Source organism: Anopheles funestus, chromosome 3RL (genome assembly GCF_943734845.2).
Source record: "Anopheles funestus chromosome 3RL, idAnoFuneDA-416_04, whole genome shotgun sequence".
In the NCBI taxonomy this organism is placed as follows: domain Eukaryota; kingdom Metazoa; phylum Arthropoda; class Insecta; order Diptera; family Culicidae; genus Anopheles; species Anopheles funestus.
This window is the reverse complement of record NC_064599.1, coordinates 23175414-23197054: the sequence shown is the minus strand read 5'-3', so window position 1 is coordinate 23197054 and position 21641 is coordinate 23175414. Positions and strand designations below refer to the sequence as shown.

The 21641-nt window shown below is 35.4% G+C and overlaps 3 protein-coding genes and 1 long non-coding RNA gene across 4 annotated transcripts in view; 2 read left to right on the top strand and 2 right to left on the bottom strand.

Annotated features, from left to right (window-relative positions):
- Positions 1–21641, bottom strand: part of LOC125771931 (phospholipid-transporting ATPase ABCA3-like) — a 256720-nt gene that overhangs the window by 109470 nt on the left and 125609 nt on the right. The gene's annotated exons all lie outside the window — the stretch shown is intronic.
- On the top strand, positions 346–4164 carry LOC125772019 (uncharacterized). The gene is made up of 5 exons (XM_049443295.1): positions 346–656; positions 3365–3519; positions 3593–3669; positions 3749–3893; positions 3978–4164. The coding sequence occupies exons 2-5, from the start codon at positions 3402–3404 to the stop codon at positions 4088–4090; spliced, it is 453 nt and encodes a 150-aa protein (XP_049299252.1). The 5' UTR covers positions 346–656; positions 3365–3401; the 3' UTR covers positions 4091–4164.
- On the top strand, positions 1476–3144 carry LOC125772024 (uncharacterized). Its single transcript, XM_049443299.1, has 3 exons — positions 1476–2482; positions 2559–2635; positions 2769–3144. The coding sequence occupies exons 1-3, from the start codon at positions 2371–2373 to the stop codon at positions 2919–2921; spliced, it is 342 nt and encodes a 113-aa protein (XP_049299256.1). The 5' UTR covers positions 1476–2370; the 3' UTR covers positions 2922–3144.
- Positions 5297–21641, bottom strand: part of LOC125772031 (uncharacterized) — a 38240-nt gene continuing 21895 nt past the window's right edge. The window contains exon 2 of the long non-coding RNA XR_007419437.1: positions 5297–5664. This is a non-coding gene — a long non-coding RNA (uncharacterized LOC125772031). The remainder of the gene's footprint in view (positions 5665–21641) is intronic.

Here is a 21641-nt window from a genome sequence, read left to right as displayed (position 1 = left end):
ACTGGATATACTGTTTCACACACATCCACATACATTTACACACATTCACTCACACACTCACACACACACACAGACAACTATCAAAAGCGCTACTTGAAGGAATGGCAAAGAATGGCCAGTGCAGAAGCAAAACAACCCTTCATGGAATATGTAATATTTTGTGATGATATTATTAAAACTATTATTATTGAATAAAAATAATCGTTTGAAACAAGCTCACTGTTGTTGCTGCTGTTGATTCGCTCCATTTTTAAAATCAGCCGAGCATACTATTGCACGCAAGTCGCTCACCAATTGCATGCAAGCTAGAAAGATGAAACAAAGGAGAAACGGTCACTCACGAGAGCAGAACAGCGTTTGACAGATGCAGCGTACGTTTGGCTGAGTGGTTACGCATCAAGAATAACACCATCGCATCTGCCTGTGTGTCCGCAGTGATGTTGGCGTAGAGAGGGCGTTTGTTTTTCACACTGTTGATGTGGGCAAAATGTTGGCCAATTCGATCGTTCCCGGTGCGTGAAACATGCGTTGGAAAGTGAACTAACGCTCTGGCTCAGGACGATACTTTGGCGCACAACATAAGCGAACAGTCCAACATTGCCTCACACTTGCTTGGACATCGCACCTATTTCGCTCACCTGTAGCATTCTACGCTGGTAAGTTTCCACGTTTTCTGTGTGTTTTGATCTATTTTTCCTGTGTGTGTTCTGTCACAGAACAGTGTAGGTGGAAATGGGAAAAGTGAAAAAATGCGCTGCAACCGTGTATCGTGTTACAAACGTGTGCTATTTTTTCCGGGACAAATGGAAACAAAAACCAAAAAAAAAAATTTCAACGTTGTTAAATCGTGTCCGCTGGATGATGCAAGTTTATTTTTAACTATTCCTCTGCACCCTTCATGCGCATTGTGGAAGGAATGTTTTGTGTGCGTGTATTTGTGCGTCCAGTTAACCGGTGAATGTGTTAATTTTCAACGTGGCTTTTGTTTTCCTTTTCTAAACAATGTTTTTTTTTGTTGCTTTTTTCATGCGATGTTTCCGTTTTAAAAAATATGTAATAGGTACTACAGGGATATATGCTACATGCAGCATATTCTAATCCCAACATAATCATTTAAGTAGGGCATGTAAACAAACCAATTATGTGTACAGTGATGTACACAAAACTATGCATCAATGAAATAATACCAAATAAATCGCATAAGGTGCCGCAAGCATTGATACAGTTCTATGTTGAAAGTGATTGTACTTGGATTGATTGATTGATTGATTGATTGACGGTACTTAAAATTTGATACCATTTTAATTAGTGTGATTGTACAAAATTGCTTAAGGGGCTAATATGAAGCCTACATATTTGAAAATATCTAATATTGATTGCATTTTCTCGCAGTAAATCGTTTTTTTTGTTCGGTTATCTACAAAATTTGACTAGTAGTTGCCACGTTCGTTTTTAAGTTGAGTTGTCGTTTTTTTTTGTTGCACAATACTGACATGTTTTCAACTACAAATCGCTATTTAAATTTAATTTTTTATCATTTTGTCATTCATTGAATATTTTAAAATCTAATACAAAACTATGCTATAAAATACGGTTTTCACCGAAATGCCAGTAAGGATTGAAAATTTAGTTTTTTTTTTTGTCACAGTGGTCCAAAGAAAAGTCTAAAAATAATTTTATTTATTATTTGTTAAAAAAATAAAACTGAATCTCTTTTCTTCTCGCAATCGTCGTAAAAAAGTGATAAAATATTTTTTAAATTAAATATCATAAATATCTCGACATCAAACTTCTGATGCACAACATGTCACGCACTGTTTCCAGTGTGACATTTCTTTCTCATCAACAACAAATCACTCACTCGCTCGCGGTCACTCACGCACCGTTCGCTCACCGCACGTGCGCAATGGTGAAAAACCTTCCCGTCACTCACTCGCTCACTCATTTTCCTTTTCCGGGCAGCAAATGGTGCGCGTGAAAGCAAAAAGCATCCGTGTGTTTTTTGGTTCACGACCACCTCTTTCTGTACGCACTCGCGGTGTTGTGATTAAACACACAACGCTTTGAAGTTTCGTGCCGTACGCCACCGAATTCGCACGAATCACGCCAGCAGCAAGCGTTGTTTTGTGTGTTTTGCATTCATTTCGTGCATTGCAAGAAGGATTCTGAAGGAGCGCAATTTACAGCATTCTGTGACAGCCGTCGTACTCGCCACTTGGATGTGGTATGTGATTCGTGCATTTTCACTTCCCGGTAAGGGACAGCTAAAGTTGTAAGGGGTGACCGGGCATCGGTCGTTGGCATTGATTTGTGCATGATTGTGACTGGGTCGTTACGGGTAGCAAGCAGCACCATCAACCGGCCAGCAACATGACAACCAACAGACTACACAAGGTGTTCCTGTACAGCTTGGCCATCTCGCTCATAGCCATCTTTATAACGCTTGCCAGCAAAGTGTTCCCGATCGCCAATTTGCCCCTTAGTAAGTGTAGTAAAAGATCATTTTAATCTTCAATTTCACTGTTAATATTAATTGGTTCATAAACTCTTACTTTCAGGCACGAATCTTATCATCGTCGGCACCTGCCTGGCAAATTTTGCATCCGTCGTTGCGCTGATTGTTGGTATTGTAACGGTACGTAACGCATTCAAAGCGCCACAGGTGGTAACGCTTCAGCGCTGTAACGCATTCAATTTCGATTGGGATTTCGGACAAAAAAAAACATGTTCCACTCAACTTTACCCGATTTATCGTTTCGATTTTCCAGCGCCGACCTCGATTGGTGAAGATCGTTAAGATCTTTAGCTACGTACAGCTTGGTGCTATTTTCGTACTAATCTGCCTTGCTGCCGCCCTGCTCTATTTCGTTAAGGTGGACGTAGAGCACACCGTGGAACCGGTAGTGCGACCGAAGTCGTGACGGAGTCGTTGACCGACCGGTGAACCGGTGAAGGTGTGGACGATATACTACCCGAGATGAATTATGCGACACGTGCAGCTGACGACGACCATATTGTATGTTTGTGTGTGTTTGTTTGATAGAGAGAGAAAAACAGAGAGAGAGAGAGATAGGTTGTATAAATATACATATAAACGCAATAGATGTGGCAATAAATAATATTTCCATGGCCGAATGATGTGAATGTCGTCGCACTGTTGTATGAATTTTTTTTTCGATTTTTAGTTTATGGCAAATATTTTCCCATTGGAAGAAATTTCCAACCAAAACTCAACATTTTGTGTCAAACCTTTTTTTATACCTAGTTCGTTTGCTTCTTTTCGTATGTGTGATTGTAGTTCCATCGTAGGTACTATAATAGTAGCCCGAAGTCAATAGCCCTCATTTCTTATCGTTTGTTGTAGGACCTGCCAGTGAAGAACCCGTTAAGGAGATCGCTACATGGTAGCCAAGAGCTTCATCATGATGTGCAAAATACTCTGCGTACTGATTGCTTCGGCCAATCTGCTCACGATGGCGTACACGGTGTACATGATCATGCACTACATGGACGATCAACGTAAGTACACCTTGTTACATATTTCTTCTTTTTATCCTATTAATTTGATCCTTATTTTTCTCTCTTCTTTAAGCGCTACTCGAAATATTCATATCACCGTGTCTTGCCAACATGGTACTGGCCGTGCTTTTAGTAATAGGAATTGCGACGGTAATGGTATTTCCAGTAGGATAAAAATTCACCCAAAGGAAAAGATTAATGTAATACGTTCCATTTCTACCCTTTGCAGGAAGAAATCTCTCTCATAAGGCTGTTTAAAATATTTCTCTATGCTCAGCTCGTATTCGCACTGCTGATGGTGGTTTACGGTCATCGGTTTTTCGAAAGCATCAAAATGCCATTCTTGGTTAAGGTTTGCTTCAGTATTATGTTCGGTATGTATCTTCTTAATGACACTTTCAAATAATTACCCAACTTATCATGAAATTATTAACAAGCTTTTATTGCAATCGTTTCAGTTGTCTGCGGTATAGAGCTAGTCCTTGTGTCGGCCACAATCGAATCGCTGCGCAAGAAACTGAATCCAGCCGAAGGGCTGGTAGTGTACATGCCCGTTGTACAATCGGTCTAAGTGTTCATTAGTGTACAAATTGTATTTTCGAACTCGAGTGTTAAGCTAATAAAACGTCTTTGTCTTGAATTGAATTGGTTTTTTTGTTTTGTTTTTATTTTTTAGGCTTTTTATTGAACGAAAGTAATGAACAGGGTGGACGATTTGATTCATTTTAATACTTAAATTTATATGAGATTGTTTCTTTTACATGTTTCTTTTCCCCCTTAGTAGTGCCTTCACGCACAACCGACCACAAACACCATGCTGACGAATCGAGCGTTCCGTATCCTTACCTACCTGTTCGGTAGCATAAACATATTCTTCGTGCTGGTCATACTGAGCATGGGTGCCGAACAGCTGTTAATCGACTGTAAGTGTATCCTGATTAAACTCGTCTGTTCCTAACTTTATGCTAATGGTGAAAATATTTTCATTATTACAGGGCGAACGGCTATATACGAGCTTGTGATACCGTGTGCCTTAAACATCCTTTTCGCAATGTGCTGGATCATTGGCGCTGGCCTGTGGCGTCCGACACTGATTGCCATGTTTAAATACTTCACCTACATACAGATGGTACTGCTTGCGGCAGTCATTTTGTACTCCGCTTACTACAGCTACGCCAAAGGACTTTCCTCCAATCTGCTGACCGTAATGTCGCTGCTAACTTCATTATTTTGTACGTTTTGTAGCTTAATAGGAGTCTGGAAGAAAATTTCAAACTATTCATTACTATTTTTTCTCTCATCGTTTTACAGTCCTCTGCCTAATGGAAGTACTCATAGCGATCGGAACGGAACGTGCCATTGGGAAGGAGCGGAACGTTTTGCGGCACGTACAAACCGGCCAGGAAATGTCCGACTGGAGCCACACCTAGTGTGTAGTTGGCTTTCGCCTTTGCAAACGGAACATGCCTTGTGAAGTATACTTGTAAAAGCTTTAAGCTCTCGATGGCCTTATAGTAATGAATGTTGGCTTTATAGTTACTACAAATGCGTGGTAGTAAACAAACCAGTTTAATGTTGTAGTACGCAACGTGTGTAATGTATGTCCGCCAAAATACCTCACGTAAAACCGATGTAGCTTGTTAAGTAAATGTTTATGATATTAAATAAAGAATCGTTCGCACAAGATAACATTCAAAAGGAGAATTTATGTTTTAACTAGCTTACCCGGCAAACCCAGCTTTGCCCTTAAACATGCCTTTTGTAATTAAAGCAAACATTTTGAGTGTTCAATCTTGATTCGTGTGGTATTATTAGAGTGGCGATTAGATATCGTTGATTAATTAAAAATCCTTAAATTATTGCCATTCTCAATCCTCAAGATATTTCCAATCAAAGCAATTTCTTCTGCTTCTGTTATGGCACTTCTTCTCCTTTTTTGGCACTTCAGGAGGTATTTCTGGCTTTCCTTGACGATTGGGATTTAATACCTGGTACTTCCGTGTAAAGCGCCGATTCCACATGTACCACCGAGTCGCAAATGACTAAATAGCATTTTTTAATTATTCACACACTTGCTTTTTACTTATTTATCACTCACTTTACGCTTTAATTAATAAAATTGCACAAATAAATCGTCATGTGTACCTACTTTGATTGATTTATTTGTAAAAACTTTTTTGTTTTGAGAAGTTTTCAACATTATTCGTGTTGAAAAAATGGCTACGCCTACTTGATAACTCCCGTAGGAAAAACAGAAAAGAACTCATAATATTGGCCAGTTAAGCCGTTTAAGAGGAGTTTGCACACTAACACCGCGAAACGAGAGTTTTATATATAAAGATATAAAAATTATAAAAAATTAAAAATTTCATAACACTCATTTTCGCACCAAGTTTTGCCTATAACTCGGTCGGTATTCAACTGATCGCCAATCTTTAACCTGTGGTCGGTAGATGGCATCAATGGCTACATTTTCTTCTTGGACGGCCATGACCTCAAATGTCTGTGCCGGAAGTTATTGGAGGAACCAAGTTCCTTACCCTGTTTGAGAAAATGTAAAATTTTCCTCATTTTTGCACCAAGTTTTGCCTATAACTCGGTCGGTATCCAACGGATCGCCAATCTTTAATCTGTGGTCGATAGATGGCATCTATGGCTACATTTTCTTCTTGGACAGCCATGCTCTCAGGTGTCCGTGCCGGAAGTTATTCGAGGAACCAAGTTCCTTACCCTGTTTGAGAAAATGTAAAATTTTCCTCATTTTTGAGCAATGTAGCAAAATTTTTAAATGTGATATTTTTGAATGCGAATTTGTTGCAATAAGTTTCTTTTCACTCAAATAATGCTTTAAATTAAAAAAATAATAAAAAATCAGAAAAAAATTTTGAAAAAATTTTCAACTCGAAAATTTCATATGGCTTACCCCTTACGTTTTTTTGGGAAATTTTGCAAAAAAAATTAAACTGATTTATTTTAATGCCAATTGGTTGCAATGTGTTTCTTTTCACTCAAGTAATGCTTTAAATAAAAAAAAAGTCAAAAATAGTTAAAAAAATCCAAAAATTCCAAAAAATGAAAATTTACTAAGGCTCATTTTTGCACCAAGTTTTGCCTATAACTCGGTCGGTATCCAACGGATCGCCAATCTTTAATCTGTGGTCGATAGATGGCATCTATGACTACATTTTTTTCTTGGACAGCCATGCTCTCAGGTGTCCGTGCCGGAAGTTATTCGAGGAACCAAGTTCCTTACCCTGTTTGAGAAAATGTAAAATTTTCCTCATTTTTGCACCAAGTTTTGCCTATAACTCGGTCGGTATCCAACGGATCGCAAATCTTTAACCTGTGGTCGATAGACAGCACCAATGGCTACATTTTCTTCTTGGACGGCCATGCTCTCAGGTGTCCATGCCGGAAGTTATTCGAGGAACCAAGTTCCTTACCCTGTTGGAGAAAATGTAAAATTTTCCTCATTTTTGAGCAATGTAGCAAAATTTTTAAATGTGATATTTTTGAATGCGAATTTGTTGCAATAAGTTTCTTTTCACTCAAATAATGCTTTAAATTAAAAAAATAATAAAAAATCAGAAAAAAATTTTCAAAAAATTTTCAACTCGAAAATTTCATAAGGCTTACCCCTTACGTTTTTTTTGGGAAATTTTGCAAAAAAAATTAAACTGATTTATTTTAATGCCAATTGGTTGCAATGTGTTTCTTTTCACTCAAGTAATGCTTTAAATAAAAAAAAAGTCAAAAATAATTAAAAAAATCTAAAAATTCCAAAAAATGAAAATTTACTAAGCCTCATTTTTGCACCAAGTTTTGCCTATAACTCGGTCGGTATCCAACGGATCGCCAATCTTTAATCTGTGGTCGATAGATGGCATCTATGGCTACATTTTCTTCTTGGACGGTCATGCTCTCAGGTGTCCGTGCCGGAAGTTATTCGAGGAACCAAGTTCCTTACCCTGTTTGAGAAAATGTAAAATTTTCCACATTTTTGCACCAAGTTTTGCCTATAACTCGGTCGGTATCCAACGGATCGCCAATCTTTAATCTGTGGTCGATAGATGGCATCTATGGCTACATTTTCTTCTTGGACAGCCATGCTCTCAGGTGTCCGTGCCGGAAGTTATTCGAGGAACCAAGTTCCTTACCCTGTTTGAGAAAATGTAAAATTTTCCTCATTTTTGCACCAAGTTTTGCCTATAACTCGGTCGGTATCCAACGGATCGCCAATCTTTAACCTGTGGTCGATAGACAGCACCAATGGCTACATTTTCTTCTTGGACGACCATGCTCTCAGGTGTCCATGCCGGAAGTTATTCGAGGAACCAAGTTCCTTACCCTGTTTGAGAAAATGTAAAATTTTCCTCATTTTTGAGCAATGTAGCAAAATTTTTAAATGTGATATTTTTGAATGCGAATTTGTTGCAATAAGTTTCTTTTCACTCAAATAATGCTTTAAATTAAAAACATAATAAAAAATCAGAAAAAAATTTTGAAAAAATTTTCAACTCGAAAATTTCATAAGGCTTACCCCTTACGTTTTTTTTGGGAAATTTTGCAAAAAAAATTAAACTGATTTATTTTAATGCCAATTGGTTGCAATGTGTTTCTTTTCACTCAAGTAATGCTTTAAATAAAAAAAAAGTCAAAAATAGTTAAAAAAATCCAAAAATTCCAAAAAATGAAAATTTACTAAGGCTCATTTTTGCACCAAGTTTTGCCTATAACTCGGTCGGTATCCAACGGATCGCCAATCTTTAATCTGTGGTCGATAGATGGCATCTATGACTACATTTTTTTCTTGGACAGCCATGCTCTCAGGTGTCCGTGCCGGAAGTTATTCGAGGAACCAAGTTCCTTACCCTGTTTGAGAAAATGTAAAGTTTTCCTCATTTTTGCACCAAGTTTTGCCTATAACTCGGTCGGTATCCAACGGATCGCAAATCTTTAACCTGTGGTCGATAGACAGCACCAATGGCTACATTTTCTTCTTGGACGGCCATGCTCTCAGGTGTCCATGCCGGAAGTTATTCGAGGAACCAAGTTCCTTACCCTGTTTGAGAAAATGTAAAATTTTCCTCATTTTTGAGCAATGTAGCAAAATTTTTAAATGTGATATTTTTGAATGCGAATTTGTTGCAATAAGTTTCTTTTCACTCAAATAATGCTTTAAATTAAAAAAATAATAAAAAATCAGAAAAAAATTTTCAAAAAATTTTCAACTCGAAAATTTCATAAGGCTTACCCCTTACGTTTTTTTTGGGAAATTTTGCAAAAAAAATTAAACTGATTTATTTTAATGCCAATTGGTTGCAATGTGTTTCTTTTCACTCAAGTAATGCTTTAAATAAAAAAAAAGTCAAAAATAATTAAAAAAATCTAAAAATTCCAAAAAATGAAAATTTACTAAGCCTCATTTTTGCACCAAGTTTTGCCTATAACTCGGTCGGTATCCAACGGATCGCCAATCTTTAATCTGTGGTCGATAGATGGCATCTATGGCTACATTTTCTTCTTGGACGGTCATGCTCTCAGGTGTCCGTGCCGGAAGTTATTCGAGGAACCAAGTTCCTTACCCTGTTTGAGAAAATGTAAAATTTTCCTCATTTTTGCACCAAGTTTTGCCTATAACTCGGTCGGTACCCAACGGATCGCCAATCTTTAATCTGTGGTCGATAGATGGCATCTATGGCTACATTTTCTTCTTGGACGGTCATGCTCTCAGGTGTCCGTGCCGGAAGTTATTCGAGGAACCAAGTTCCTTACCCTGTTTGAGAAAATGTAAAATTTTCCTCATTTTTGCACCAAGTTTTGCCTATAACTCGGTCGGTATCCAACGGATCGCCAATCTTTAACCTGTGGTCGATATACGGCACCAATGGCTACATTTTCTTCTTGGACGGCCATGCTCTCAGGTGTCCATGCCGGAAGTTATTCGAGGAACCAAGTTCCTTACCCTGTTTGAGAAAATGTAAAATTTTCCTCATTTTTGAGCAATGTAGCAAAATTGTTAAATGTGATATTTTTGAATGCGAATTTGTTGCAATAAGTTTCTTTTCACTCAAATAATGCTTTAAATTAAAAAAATAATAAAAAATCAGAAAAAAAATTTCAACTCGAAAATTTCATAAGGCTTACCCCTTACGTTTTTTCTGGGAAATTTTGCAAAAAAAATTAAACTGATTTATTTTAATGCCAATTGGTTGCAATGTGTTTCTTTTCACTCAAGTAATGCTTTAAATAAAAAAAAAAAGTGAAAAATAATAAAAAAATCCAAAAATTCCAAAAAATGAAAATTTACTAAGGCTCATTTTTGCACCAAGTTTTACCTATAATTCGGTCGGTATCCAACGGATCGCCAATCTTTAATCTGTGGTCGATAGATGGCTTCTATGGCTACATTTTCTTCTTGGACAGCCATGCTCTCAGGTGTCCGTGCCGGAAGTTATTCGAGGAACCAAGTTCCTTACCCTGTTTGAGAAATTGTAAAATTTTCCTCATTTCTGCACCAAGTTTTGCCTATAACTCGGTCGGTACCCAACGGATCGCCAATCTTTAACCTGTGGTCGATAGATGGCATCTATGGCTACATTTTCTTCTTGGACAGCCATGCTCTCAGGTGTCCGTGCCGGAAGTTATTCGAGGAACCAAGTTCCTTACCCTGTTTGAGAAAATGTAAAATTTTCCTCATTTCTGCACCAAGTTTTGCCTATAACTCGGTCGGTATCCAACGGATCGCCAATCTTTAACCTGTGGTCGATAGACGGCACCAATGACTACATTTTCTTCTTGGACGGCCATGCTCTCAGGTGTCCATGCCGGAAGTTATTCGAGGAACCAAGTTCCTTACCCTGTTTGAGAAAATGTAAAATTTTCCTCATTTTTGAGCAATGTAGCAAAATTTTTAAATGTGATATTTTTGAATGCGAATTTGTTGCAATAAGTTTCTTTTCACTCAAATAATGCTTTAAATTAAAAAAATAATAAAAAATCAGAAAAAAATTTTGAAAAAATTTTCAACTCGAAAATTTCATAAGGCTTACCCCTTACGTTTTTTTGGGAAATTTTGCAAAAAAAATTAAACTGATTTATTTTAATGCCAATTGGTTGCAATGTGTTTCTTTTCACTCAAGTAATGCTTTAAATAAAAAAAAAGTCAAAAATAATTAAAAAAATCCAAAAATTCCAAAAAATGAAAATTTACTAAGGCTCATTTTTGCACCAAGTTTTGCCTATAACTCGGTCGGTATCCAACGGATCGCCAATCTTTAATCTGTGGTCGATAGATGGCATCTATGGCTACATTTTCTTCTTGGACAGCCATGCTCTCAGGTGTCCGTGCCGGAAGTTATTCGAGGAACCAAGTTCCTTACCCTGTTTGAGAAAACGTAAAGTTTTCCTCATTTTTGCACCAAGTTTTGCCTATAACTCGGTCGGTATCCAACGGATCGCCAATCTTTAATCTGTGGTCGATAGACGGCACCAATGGCTACATTTTCTTCTTGGACGGCCATGCTCTCAGGTGTCCATGCCGGAAGTTATTAGAGGAACCAAGTTCCTTACCCTGTTTGAGAAAATGTAAAATTTTCCTCATTTTTGAGCAATGTAGCAAAATTTTTAAATGTGATATTTTTGAATGCGAATTTGTTGCAATAAGTTTCTTTTCACTCAAATAATGCTTTAAATTAAAAAAATAATAAAAAATCAGAAAAAAATTTTGAAAAAATTTTCAACTCGAAAATTTCATAAGGCTTACCCCTTACGTTTTTTTGGGAAATTTTGCAAAAAAAATTAAACTGATTTATTTTAATGCCAATTGGTTGCAATGTGTTTCTTTTCACTCAAGTAATGCTTTAAATAAAAAAAAAATCAAAAATAATTAAAAAAAATCCAAAAATTCCAAAAAATGAAAATTTACTAAGGCTCATTTTTGCACCAAGTTTTGCCTATAACTCGGTCGGTATCCAACGGATCGCCAATCTTTAACCTGTGGTCGATAGACAGCACCAATGGCTACATTTTCTTCTTGGACGACCATGCTCTCAGGTGTCCATGCCGGAAGTTATTCGAGGAACCAAGTTCCTTACCCTGTTTGAGAAAATGTAAAATTTTCCTCATTTTTGAGCAATGTAGCAAAATTTTAAAATGTGATATATTTGAATGCGAATTTGTTGCAATAAGTTTCTTTTCACTCAAATAATGCTTTAAATTAAAAACATAATAAAAAATCAGAAAAAAATTTTGAAAAAATTTTCAACTCGAAAATTTCATAAGGCTTACCCCTTACGTTTTTTTTGGGAAATTTTGCAAAAAAAATTAAACTGATTTATTTTAATGCCAATTGGTTGCAATGTGTTTCTTTTCACTCAAGTAATGCTTTAAATAAAAAAAAAGTCAAAAATAGTTAAAAAAATCCAAAAATTCCAAAAAATGAAAATTTACTAAGGCTCATTTTTGCACCAAGTTTTGCCTATAACTCGGTCGGTATCCAACGGATCGCCAATCTTTAATCTGTGGTCGATAGATGGCATCTATGACTACATTTTTTTCTTGGACAGCCATGCTCTCAGGTGTCCGTGCCGGAAGTTATTCGAGGAACCAAGTTCCTTACCCTGTTTGAGAAAATGTAAAGTTTTCCTCATTTTTGCACCAAGTTTTGCCTATAACTCGGTCGGTATCCAACGGATCGCAAATCTTTAACCTGTGGTCGATAGACAGCACCAATGGCTACATTTTCTTCTTGGACGGCCATGCTCTCAGGTGTCCGTGCCGGAAGTTATTCGAGGAACCAAGTTCCTTACCCTGTTTGAGAAAATGTAAAATTTTCCTCATTTTTGAGCAATGTAGCAAAATTTTTAAATGTGATATTTTTGAATGCGAATTTGTTGCAATAAGTTTCTTTTCACTCAAATAATGCTTTAAATTAAAAAAATATTAAAAAATCAGAAAAAAATTTTGAAAAAATTTTCAACTCGAAAATTTCATAAGGCTTACCCCTTACGTTTTTTTGGGAAATTTTGCAAAAAAAATTAAACTGATTTATTTTAATGCCAATTGGTTGCAATGTGTTTCTTTTCACTCAAGTAATGCTTTAAATAAAAAAAAGTCAAAAATAATTAAAAAAATCCAAAAATTCCAAAAAATGAAAATTTACTAAGGCTCATTTTTGCACCAAGTTTTGCCTATAACTCGGTCGGTATCCAACGGATCGCCAATCTTTAATCTGTGGTCGATAGATGGCATCTATGGCTACATTTTCTTCTTGGACAGCCATGCTCTCAGGTGTCCGTGCCGGAAGTTATTCGAGGAACCAAGTTCCTTACCCTGTTTGAGAAAACGTAAAGTTTTCCTCATTTTTGCACCAAGTTTTGCCTATAACTCGGTCGGTATCCAACGGATCGCCAATCTTTAATCTGTGGTCGATAGACGGCACCAATGGCTACATTTTCTTCTTGGACGGCCATGCTCTCAGGTGTCCATGCCGGAAGTTATTAGAGGAACCAAGTTCCTTACCCTGTTTGAGAAAATGTAAAATTTTCCTCATTTTTGAGCAATGTAGCAAAATTTTTAAATGTGATATTTTTGAATGCGAATTTGTTGCAATAAGTTTCTTTTCACTCAAATAATGCTTTAAATTAAAAAAATAATAAAAAATCAGAAAAAAATTTTGAAAAAATTTTCAACTCGAAAATTTCATATGGCTTACCCCTTACGTTTTTTTGGGAAATTTTGCAAAAAAAATTAAACTGATTTATTTTAATGCCAATTGGTTGCAATGTGTTTCTTTTCACTTAAGTAATGCTTTAAATAAAAAAAAAAATCAAAAATAATTAAAAAAAATCCAAAAATTCCAAAAAATGAAAATTTACTAAGGCTCATTTTTGCACCAAGTTTTGCCTATAACTCGGTCGGTATCCAACGGATCGCCAATCTTTAATCTGTGGTCGATAGATGGCATCTATGGCTACATTTTCTTCTTGGACAGCCATGCTCTCAGGTGTCCATGCCGGAAGTTATTCGAGGAACCAAGTTCCTTACCCTGTTTGAGAAAATGTAAAATTTTCCTCATTTTTGAGCAATGTAGCAAAATTTTTAAATGTGATATTTTTGAATGCGAATTTGTTGCAATAAGTTTCTTTTCACTCAAATAATGCTTTAAATTAAAAAAATAATAAAAAATCAGAAAAAAAATTTCAACTCGAAAATTTCATAAGGCTTACCCCTTACGTTTTTTCTGGGAAATTTTGCAAAAAAAATTAAACTGATTTATTTTAATGCCAATTGGTTGCAATGTGTTTCTTTTCACTCAAGTAATGCTTTAAATAAAAAAAAAAGTGAAAAATAATAAAAAAATCCAAAAATTCCAAAAAATGAAAATTTACTAAGGCTCATTTTTGCACCAAGCTTTACCTATAATTCGGTCGGTATCCAACGGATCGCCAATCTTTAATCTGTGGTCGATAGATGGCTTCTATGGCTACATTTTCTTCTTGGACAGCCATGCTCTCAGGTGTCCGTGCCGGAAGTTATTCGAGGAACCAAGTTCCTTACCCTGTTTGAGAAATTGTAAAATTTTCCTCATTTCTGCACCAAGTTTTGCCTATAACTCGGTCGGTACCCAACGGATCGCCAATCTTTAACCTGTGGTCGATAGATGGCATCTATGGCTACATTTTCTTCTTGGACAGCCATGCTCTCAGGTGTCCGTGCCGGAAGTTATTCGAGGAACCAAGTTCCTTACCCTGTTTGAGAAAATGTAAAATTTTCCTCATTTCTGCACCAAGTTTTGCCTATAACTCGGTCGGTATCCAACGGATCGCCAATCGTTAACCTGTGGTCGATATACGGCACCAATGGCTACATTTTCTTCTTGGACGGCCATGCTCTCAGGTGTCCATGCCGGAAGTTATTCGAGGAACCAAGTTCCTTACCCTGTTTGAGAAAATGTAAAATTTTCCTCATTTTTGAGCAATGTAGCAAAATTGTTAAATGTGATATTTTTGAATGCGAATTTGTTGCAATAAGTTTCTTTTCACTCAAATAATGCTTTAAATTAAAAAAATAATAAAAAATCAGAAAAAAAATTTCAACTCGAAAATTTCATAAGGCTTACCCCTTACGTTTTTTCTGGGAAATTTTGCAAAAAAAATTAAACTGATTTATTTTAATGCCAATTGGTTGCAATGTGTTTCTTTTCACTCAAGTAATGCTTTAAATAAAAAAAAAAGTGAAAAATAATAAAAAAATCCAAAAATTCCAAAAAATGAAAATTTACTAAGGCTCATTTTTGCACCAAGCTTTACCTATAATTCGGTCGGTATCCAACGGATCGCCAATCTTTAATCTGTGGTCGATAGATGGCTTCTATGGCTACATTTTCTTCTTGGACAGCCATGCTCTCAGGTGTCCGTGCCGGAAGTTATTCGAGGAACCAAGTTCCTTACCCTGTTTGAGAAATTGTAAAATTTTCCTCATTTCTGCACCAAGTTTTGCCTATAACTCGGTCGGTACCCAACGGATCGCCAATCTTTAACCTGTGGTCGATAGATGGCATCTATGGCTACATTTTCTTCTTGGACAGCCATGCTCTCAGGTGTCCGTGCCGGAAGTTATTCGAGGAACCAAGTTCCTTACCCTGTTTGAGAAAATGTAAAATTTTCCTCATTTCTGCACCAAGTTTTGCCTATAACTCGGTCGGTATCCAACGGATCGCCAATCTTTAACCTGTGGTCGATAGACAGCACCAATGACTACATTTTCTTCTTGGACGGCCATGCTCTCAGGTGTCCATGCCGGAAGTTATTCGAGGAACCAAGTTCCTTACCCTGTTTGAGAAAATGTAAAATTTTCCTCATTTTTGAGCAATGTAGCAAAATTTTAAATGTGATATTTTTGAATGCGAATTTGTTGCAATAAGTTTCTTTTCACTCAAATAATGCTTTAAATTAAAAAAATAATAAAAAATCAGAAAAAAATTTTGAAAAAATTTTCAACTCGAAAATTTCATAAGGCTTACCCCTTACGTTTTTTTGGGAAATTTTGCAAAAAAAATTAAACTGATTTATTTTAATGCCAATTGGTTGCAATGTGTTTCTTTTCACTCAAGTAATGCTTTAAATAAAAAAAAAGTCAAAAATAATTAAAAAAATCCAAAAATTCCAAAAAATGAAAATTTACTAAGGCTCATTTTTGCACCAAGTTTTGCCTATAACTCGGTCGGTATCCAACGGATCGCCAATCTTTAATCTGTGGTCGATAGATGGCATCTATGGCTACATTTTCTTCTTGGACAGCCATGCTCTCAGGTGTCCGTGCCGGAAGTTATTCGAGGAACCAAGTTCCTTACCCTGTTTGAGAAAACGTAAAGTTTTCCTCATTTTTGCACCAAGTTTTGCCTATAACTCGGTCGGTATCCAACGGATCGCCAATCTTTAATCTGTGGTCGATAGACGGCACCAATGGCTACATTTTCTTCTTGGACGGCCATGCTCTCAGGTGTCCATGCCGGAAGTTATTCGAGGAACCAAGTTCCTTACCCTGTTTGAGAAAATGTAAAATTTTCCTCATTTTTGAGCAATGTAGCAAAATTTTTAAATGTGATATTTTTGAATGCGAATTTGTTGCAATAAGTTTCTTTTCACTCAAATAATGCTTTAAATTAAAAAAATAATAAAAAATCAGAAAAAAATTTTGAAAAAATTTTCAACTCGAAAATTTCATAAGGCTTACCCCTTACGTTTTTTTGGGAAATTTTGCAAAAAAAATTAAACTGATTTATTTTAATGCCAATTGGTTGCAATGTGTTTCTTTTCACTCAAGTAATGCTTTAAATAAAAAAAAAATCAAAAATAATTAAAAAAAATCCAAAAATTCCAAAAAATGAAAATTTACTAAGGCTCATTTTTGCACCAAGTTTTGCCTATAACTCGGTCGGTATCCAACGGATCGCCAATCTTTAACCTGTGGTCGATAGACAGCACCAATGGCTACATTTTCTTCTTGGACGACCATGCTCTCAGGTGTCCATGCCGGAAGTTATTCGAGGAACCAAGTTCCTTACCCTGTTTGAGAAAATGTAAAATTTTCCTCATTTTTGAGCAATGTAGCAAAATTTTAAAATGTGATATATTTGAATGCGAATTTGTTGCAATAAGTTTCTTTTCACTCAAATAATGCTTTAAATTAAAAAAATAATAAAAAATCCGAAAAAAATTTTCAACTCGAAAATTTCATAAGGCTTACCCCTTACGTTTTTTTTGGGAAATTTTGCAAAAAAAATTAAACTGATTTATTTTAATGCCAATTGGTTGCAATGTGTTTCTTTTCACTCAAGTAATGCTTTAAATAAAAAAAAAGTCAAAAATAGTTAAAAAAATCCAAAAATTCCAAAAAATGAAAATTTACTAAGGCTCATTTTTGCACCAAGTTTTGCCTATAACTCGGTCGGTATCCAACGGATCGCCAATCTTTAATCTGTGGTCGATAGATGGCATCTATGACTACATTTTTTTCTTGGACAGCCATGCTCTCAGGTGTCCGTGCCGGAAGTTATTCGAGGAACCAAGTTCCTTACCCTGTTTGAGAAAATGTAAAGTTTTCCTCATTTTTGCACCAAGTTTTGCCTATAACTCGGTCGGTATCCAACGGATCGCAAATCTTTAACCTGTGGTCGATAGACAGCACCAATGGCTACATTTTCTTCTTGGACGGCCATGCTCTCAGGTGTCCGTGCCGGAAGTTATTCGAGGAACCAAGTTCCTTACCCTGTTTGAGAAAATGTAAAATTTTCCTCATTTTTGAGCAATGTAGCAAAATTTTTAAATGTGATATTTTTGAATGCGAATTTGTTGCAATAAGTTTCTTTTCACTCAAATAATGCTTTAAATTAAAAAAATAATAAAAAATCAGAAAAAAATTTTGAAAAAATTTTCAACTCGAAAATTTCATAAGGCTTACCCCTTACGTTTTTTTGGGAAATTTTGCAAAAAAAATTAAACTGATTTATTTTAATGCCAATTGGTTGCAATGTGTTTCTTTTCACTCAAGTAATGCTTTAAATAAAAAAAAAGTCAAAAATAATTAAAAAAATCCAAAAATTCCAAAAAATGAAAATTTACTAAGGCTCATTTTTGCACCAAGTTTTGCCTATAACTCGGTCGGTATCCAACGGATCGCCAATCTTTAATCTGTGGTCGATAGACGGCACCAATGGCTACATTTTCTTCTTGGACGGCCATGCTCTCAGGTGTCCATGCCGGAAGTTATTAGAGGAACCAAGTTCCTTACCCTGTTTGAGAAAATGTAAAATTTTCCTCATTTTTGAGCAATGTAGCAAAATTTTTAAATGTGATATTTTTGAATGCGAATTTGTTGCAATAAGTTTCTTTTCACTCAAATAATGCTTTAAATTAAAAAAATAATAAAAAATCAGAAAAAAATTTTGAAAAAATTTTCAACTCGAAAATTTCATAAGGCCCCCTTACGTTTTTTTGGGAAATTTTGCAAAAAAAATTAAACTGATTTATTTTAATGCCAATTGGTTGCAATGTGTTTCTTTTCACTCAAGTAATGCTTTAAATAAAAAAAAAGTCAAAAATAATTAAAAAAATCCAAAAATTCCAAAAAATGAAAATTTACTAAGGCTCATTTTTGCACCAAGTTTTGCCTATAACTCGGTCGGTATCCAACGGATCGCCAATCTTTAATCTGTGGTCGATAGATGGCATCTATGGCTACATTTTCTTCTTGGACAGCCATGCTCTCAGGTGTCCATGCCGGAAGTTATTCGAGGAACCAAGTTCCTTACCCTGTTTGAGAAAATGTAAAATTTTCCTCTTTTTTGAGCAATGTAGCAAAATTTTTAAATGTGATATTTTTGAATGCGAATTTGTTGCAATAAGTTTCTTTTCACTCAAATAATGCTTTAAATTAAAAAAATAATATAAAATCAGAAAAAAATTTTGAAAAAATTTTCAGCTCGAAAATTTCATAAGGCTTACCCCTTACGTTTTTTTGGGAAATTTTGCAAAAAAAATTAAACTGATTTATTTTAATGCCAATTGGTTGCAATGTGTTTCTTTTCACTCAAGTAATGCTTTAAATAAAAAAAAAGTCAAAAATAATTAAAAAAATCCAAAAATTCCAAAAAATGAAAATTTACTAAGGCTCATTTTTGCACTAAGTTTTGCCTATAACTCGGTCGGTATCCAACGGATCGCCAATCTTTAATCTGTGGTCGATAGATGGCATCTATGGCTACATTTTCTTCTTGGACGGTCATGCTCTCAGGTGTCCGTGCCGGAAGTTATTCGAGGAACCAAGTTCCTTACCCTGTTTGAGAAAACGTAAAGTTTTCCTCATTTTTGGATGAAGTTTTGCCTATAACTCGGTCGGTATCCAACGGATCGCCAATCTTTAATCTGTGGTCGATAGACGGCACCAATGGCTACATTTTCTTCTTGGACGGCCATGCTCTCAGGTGTCCATGCCGGAAGTTATTCGAGGAACCAAGTTCCTTACCCTGTTTGAGAAAATGTAAAATTTTCCTCATTTTTGAGCAATGTAGCAAAATTTTTAAATGTGATATTTTTGAATGCGAATTTGTTGCAATAAGTTTCTTTTCACTCAAATAATGCTTTAAATTAAAAAAATAATAAAAAATCAGAAAAAAAATTTGAAAAAAATTTCAACTCGAAAATTTCATAAGGCTTACCCCTTACGTTTTTTTGGGAAATTTTGCAAAAAAAAATAAACTGATTTATTTTAATGCCAATTGGTTGCAATGTGTTTCTTTTCACTCAAGTAATGCTTTAAATAAAAAAAAAGTCAAAAATAATTAAAAAAATCTAAAAATTCCAAAAAATGAAAATTTACTAAGGCTCATTTTTGCACCAAGTTTTGCCTATAACTCGGTCGGTATCCAACGGATCGCCAATCTTTAATCTGTGGTCGATAGATGGCATCTATGGCTACATTTTCTTCTTGGACAGCCATGCTCTCAGGTGTCCGTGCCGGAAGTTATTGGAGGAACCAAGTTCCTTACCCTGTTTGAGAAAATGTAAAGTTTTCCTCATTTTTGCACCAAGTTTTGCCTATAACTCGGTCGGTATCCAACGGATCGCCAATCTTTAATCTGTGGTCGATAGATGGCATCTATGGCTACATTTTCTTCTTGGACATCCATGCTCTCAGGTGTCCGTGCCGGAAGTTATTCGAGGAGCCAAGTTCCTTACCCTGTTTGAGAAAATGTAAAATTTTCCTCATTTTTGAGCAATGTAGCAAAATTTTTAAATGTGATATTTTTGAATGCGAATTTGTTGCAATAAGTTTCTTTTCACTCAAATAATGCTTTAAATTAAAAAAATAATAAAAAACCAGAAAAAAATTTTGAAAAAATTTTCAACTCGAAAATTTCATAAGGCTTACCCCTTACGTTTTTTTGGGAAATTTTGCAAAAAAAATTAAACTGATTTATTTTAATGCCAATTGGTTGCAATGTGTTTCTTTTCACTCAAGTAATGCTTTAAATAAAAAAAAAGTCAAAAATAATTAAAAAAATCCAAAAATTAAAAAAAATGAAAATTTACTAAGGCTCATTTTTGCACCAAGTTTTGCCTATAACTCGGTCGGTATCCAACGGATCGCCAATCTTTAATCTGTGGTCGATAGATGGCATCTATGGCTACATTTTCTTCTTGGACAGCCATGCTCTCAGGTGTCCGTGCCGGAAGTTATTCGAGGAACCAAGTTCCTTACCCTGTTTGAGAAAACGTAAAATTTTCCTCATTTTTGCACCAAGTTTTGCCTATAACTCGGTCGGTATCCAACGGATCGCCAATCTTTAATCTGTGGTCGATAGACGGCACCAATGGCTACATTTTCTTCTTGGACAGCCATGCTCTCAGGTGTCCATGCCGGAAGTTATTCGAGGAACCAAGTTCCTTACCCTGTTTGAGAAAATGTAAAATTTTCCTCATTTTTGAGCAATGTAGCAAAATTTTTAAATGTGATATTTTTGAATGCGAATTTGTTGCAATAAGTTTCTTTTCACTCAAATAATGCTTTAAATTAAAAAAATAATAAAAAATCAGAAAACAATTTTGAAAAAATTTTCAACTCGAAAATTTCATAAGGCTTACCCCTTACGTTTTTTGGGGAAATTTTGCAAAAAAAATTAAACTGATTTATTTTAATGCCAATTGGTTGCAATGTGTTTCTTTTCACTCAAGTAATGCTTTAAATAAAAAAAAAGTCAAAAATAATTAAAAAAAATCCAAAAATTCCAAAAAATGAAAATTTACTAAGGCTCATTTTTGCACCAAGTTTTGCCTATAACTCGGTCGGTATCCAACGGATCGCCAATCTTTAATCTGTGGTCGATAGATGGCATCTATGGCTACATTTTCTTCTTGGACAGCCATGCTCTCAGGTGTCCATGCCGGAAGTTATTCGAGGAACCAAGTTCCTTACCCTGTTTGAGAAAATGTAAAATTTTCCTCATTTTTGAGCAATGTAGCAAAATTTTTAAATGTGATATTTTTGAATGCGAATTTGTTGCAATAAGTTTCTTTTCACTCAAATAATGCTTTAAATTAAAAAAATAATAAAAAATCAGAAAAAAATTTTGAAAAAATTTTCAACTCGAAAATTTCATAAGGATTACCCCTTACGTTTTTTTGGGAAATTTTGCAAAAAAAATTAAACTGATTTATTTTAATGCCAATTGGTTGCAATGTGTTTCTTTTCACTCAAGTAAGACTTTAAATAAAAAAAAAGTCAAAAATAATTAAAAAAATCCAAAAATTCCAAGAAATGAAAATTTACTAAGGCTCATTTTTGCACCAAGTTTTGCCTATAACTCGGTCGGTATCCAACGGATCGCCAATCTTTAATCTGTGGTCGATAGATGGCATCTATGGCTACATTTTCTTCTTGGACAGCCATGCTCTCAGGTGTCCGTGCCGGAAGTTATTCGAGGAACCAAGTTCCTTACCCTGTTTGAGAAAATGTAAAGTTTTCCTCATTTTTGCACCAAGTTTTGCCTATAACTCGGTCGGTATCCAACGGATCGCCAATCTTTAACCTGTCAGCACCAATGACTACATTTTCTTCTT

What these genes read in the sequence shown, in the direction of transcription:
- LOC125772024 (XM_049443299.1), top strand. Translation starts at nt 2,371, where the DNA reads ATGACAACCAACAGACTACACAAGGTGTTCCTGTACAGCTTGGCCATC. An exon ending in GATCGCCAATTTGCCCCTTA is followed by an intron (nt 2,483 to 2,558) that starts GTAAGTGTAGTA and finishes TCTTACTTTCAG; the next exon opens with GCACGAATCTTATCATCGTC. An exon ending in TGATTGTTGGTATTGTAACG is followed by an intron (nt 2,636 to 2,768) that starts GTACGTAACGCA and finishes TCGATTTTCCAG; the next exon opens with CGCCGACCTCGATTGGTGAA.
- LOC125772019 (XM_049443295.1), top strand. Translation starts at nt 3,402, where the DNA reads ATGGTAGCCAAGAGCTTCATCATGATGTGCAAAATACTCTGCGTACTG. An exon ending in GCACTACATGGACGATCAAC is followed by an intron (nt 3,520 to 3,592) that starts GTAAGTACACCT and finishes CTCTTCTTTAAG; the next exon opens with CGCTACTCGAAATATTCATA. An exon ending in TAGTAATAGGAATTGCGACG is followed by an intron (nt 3,670 to 3,748) that starts GTAATGGTATTT and finishes TACCCTTTGCAG; the next exon opens with GAAGAAATCTCTCTCATAAG.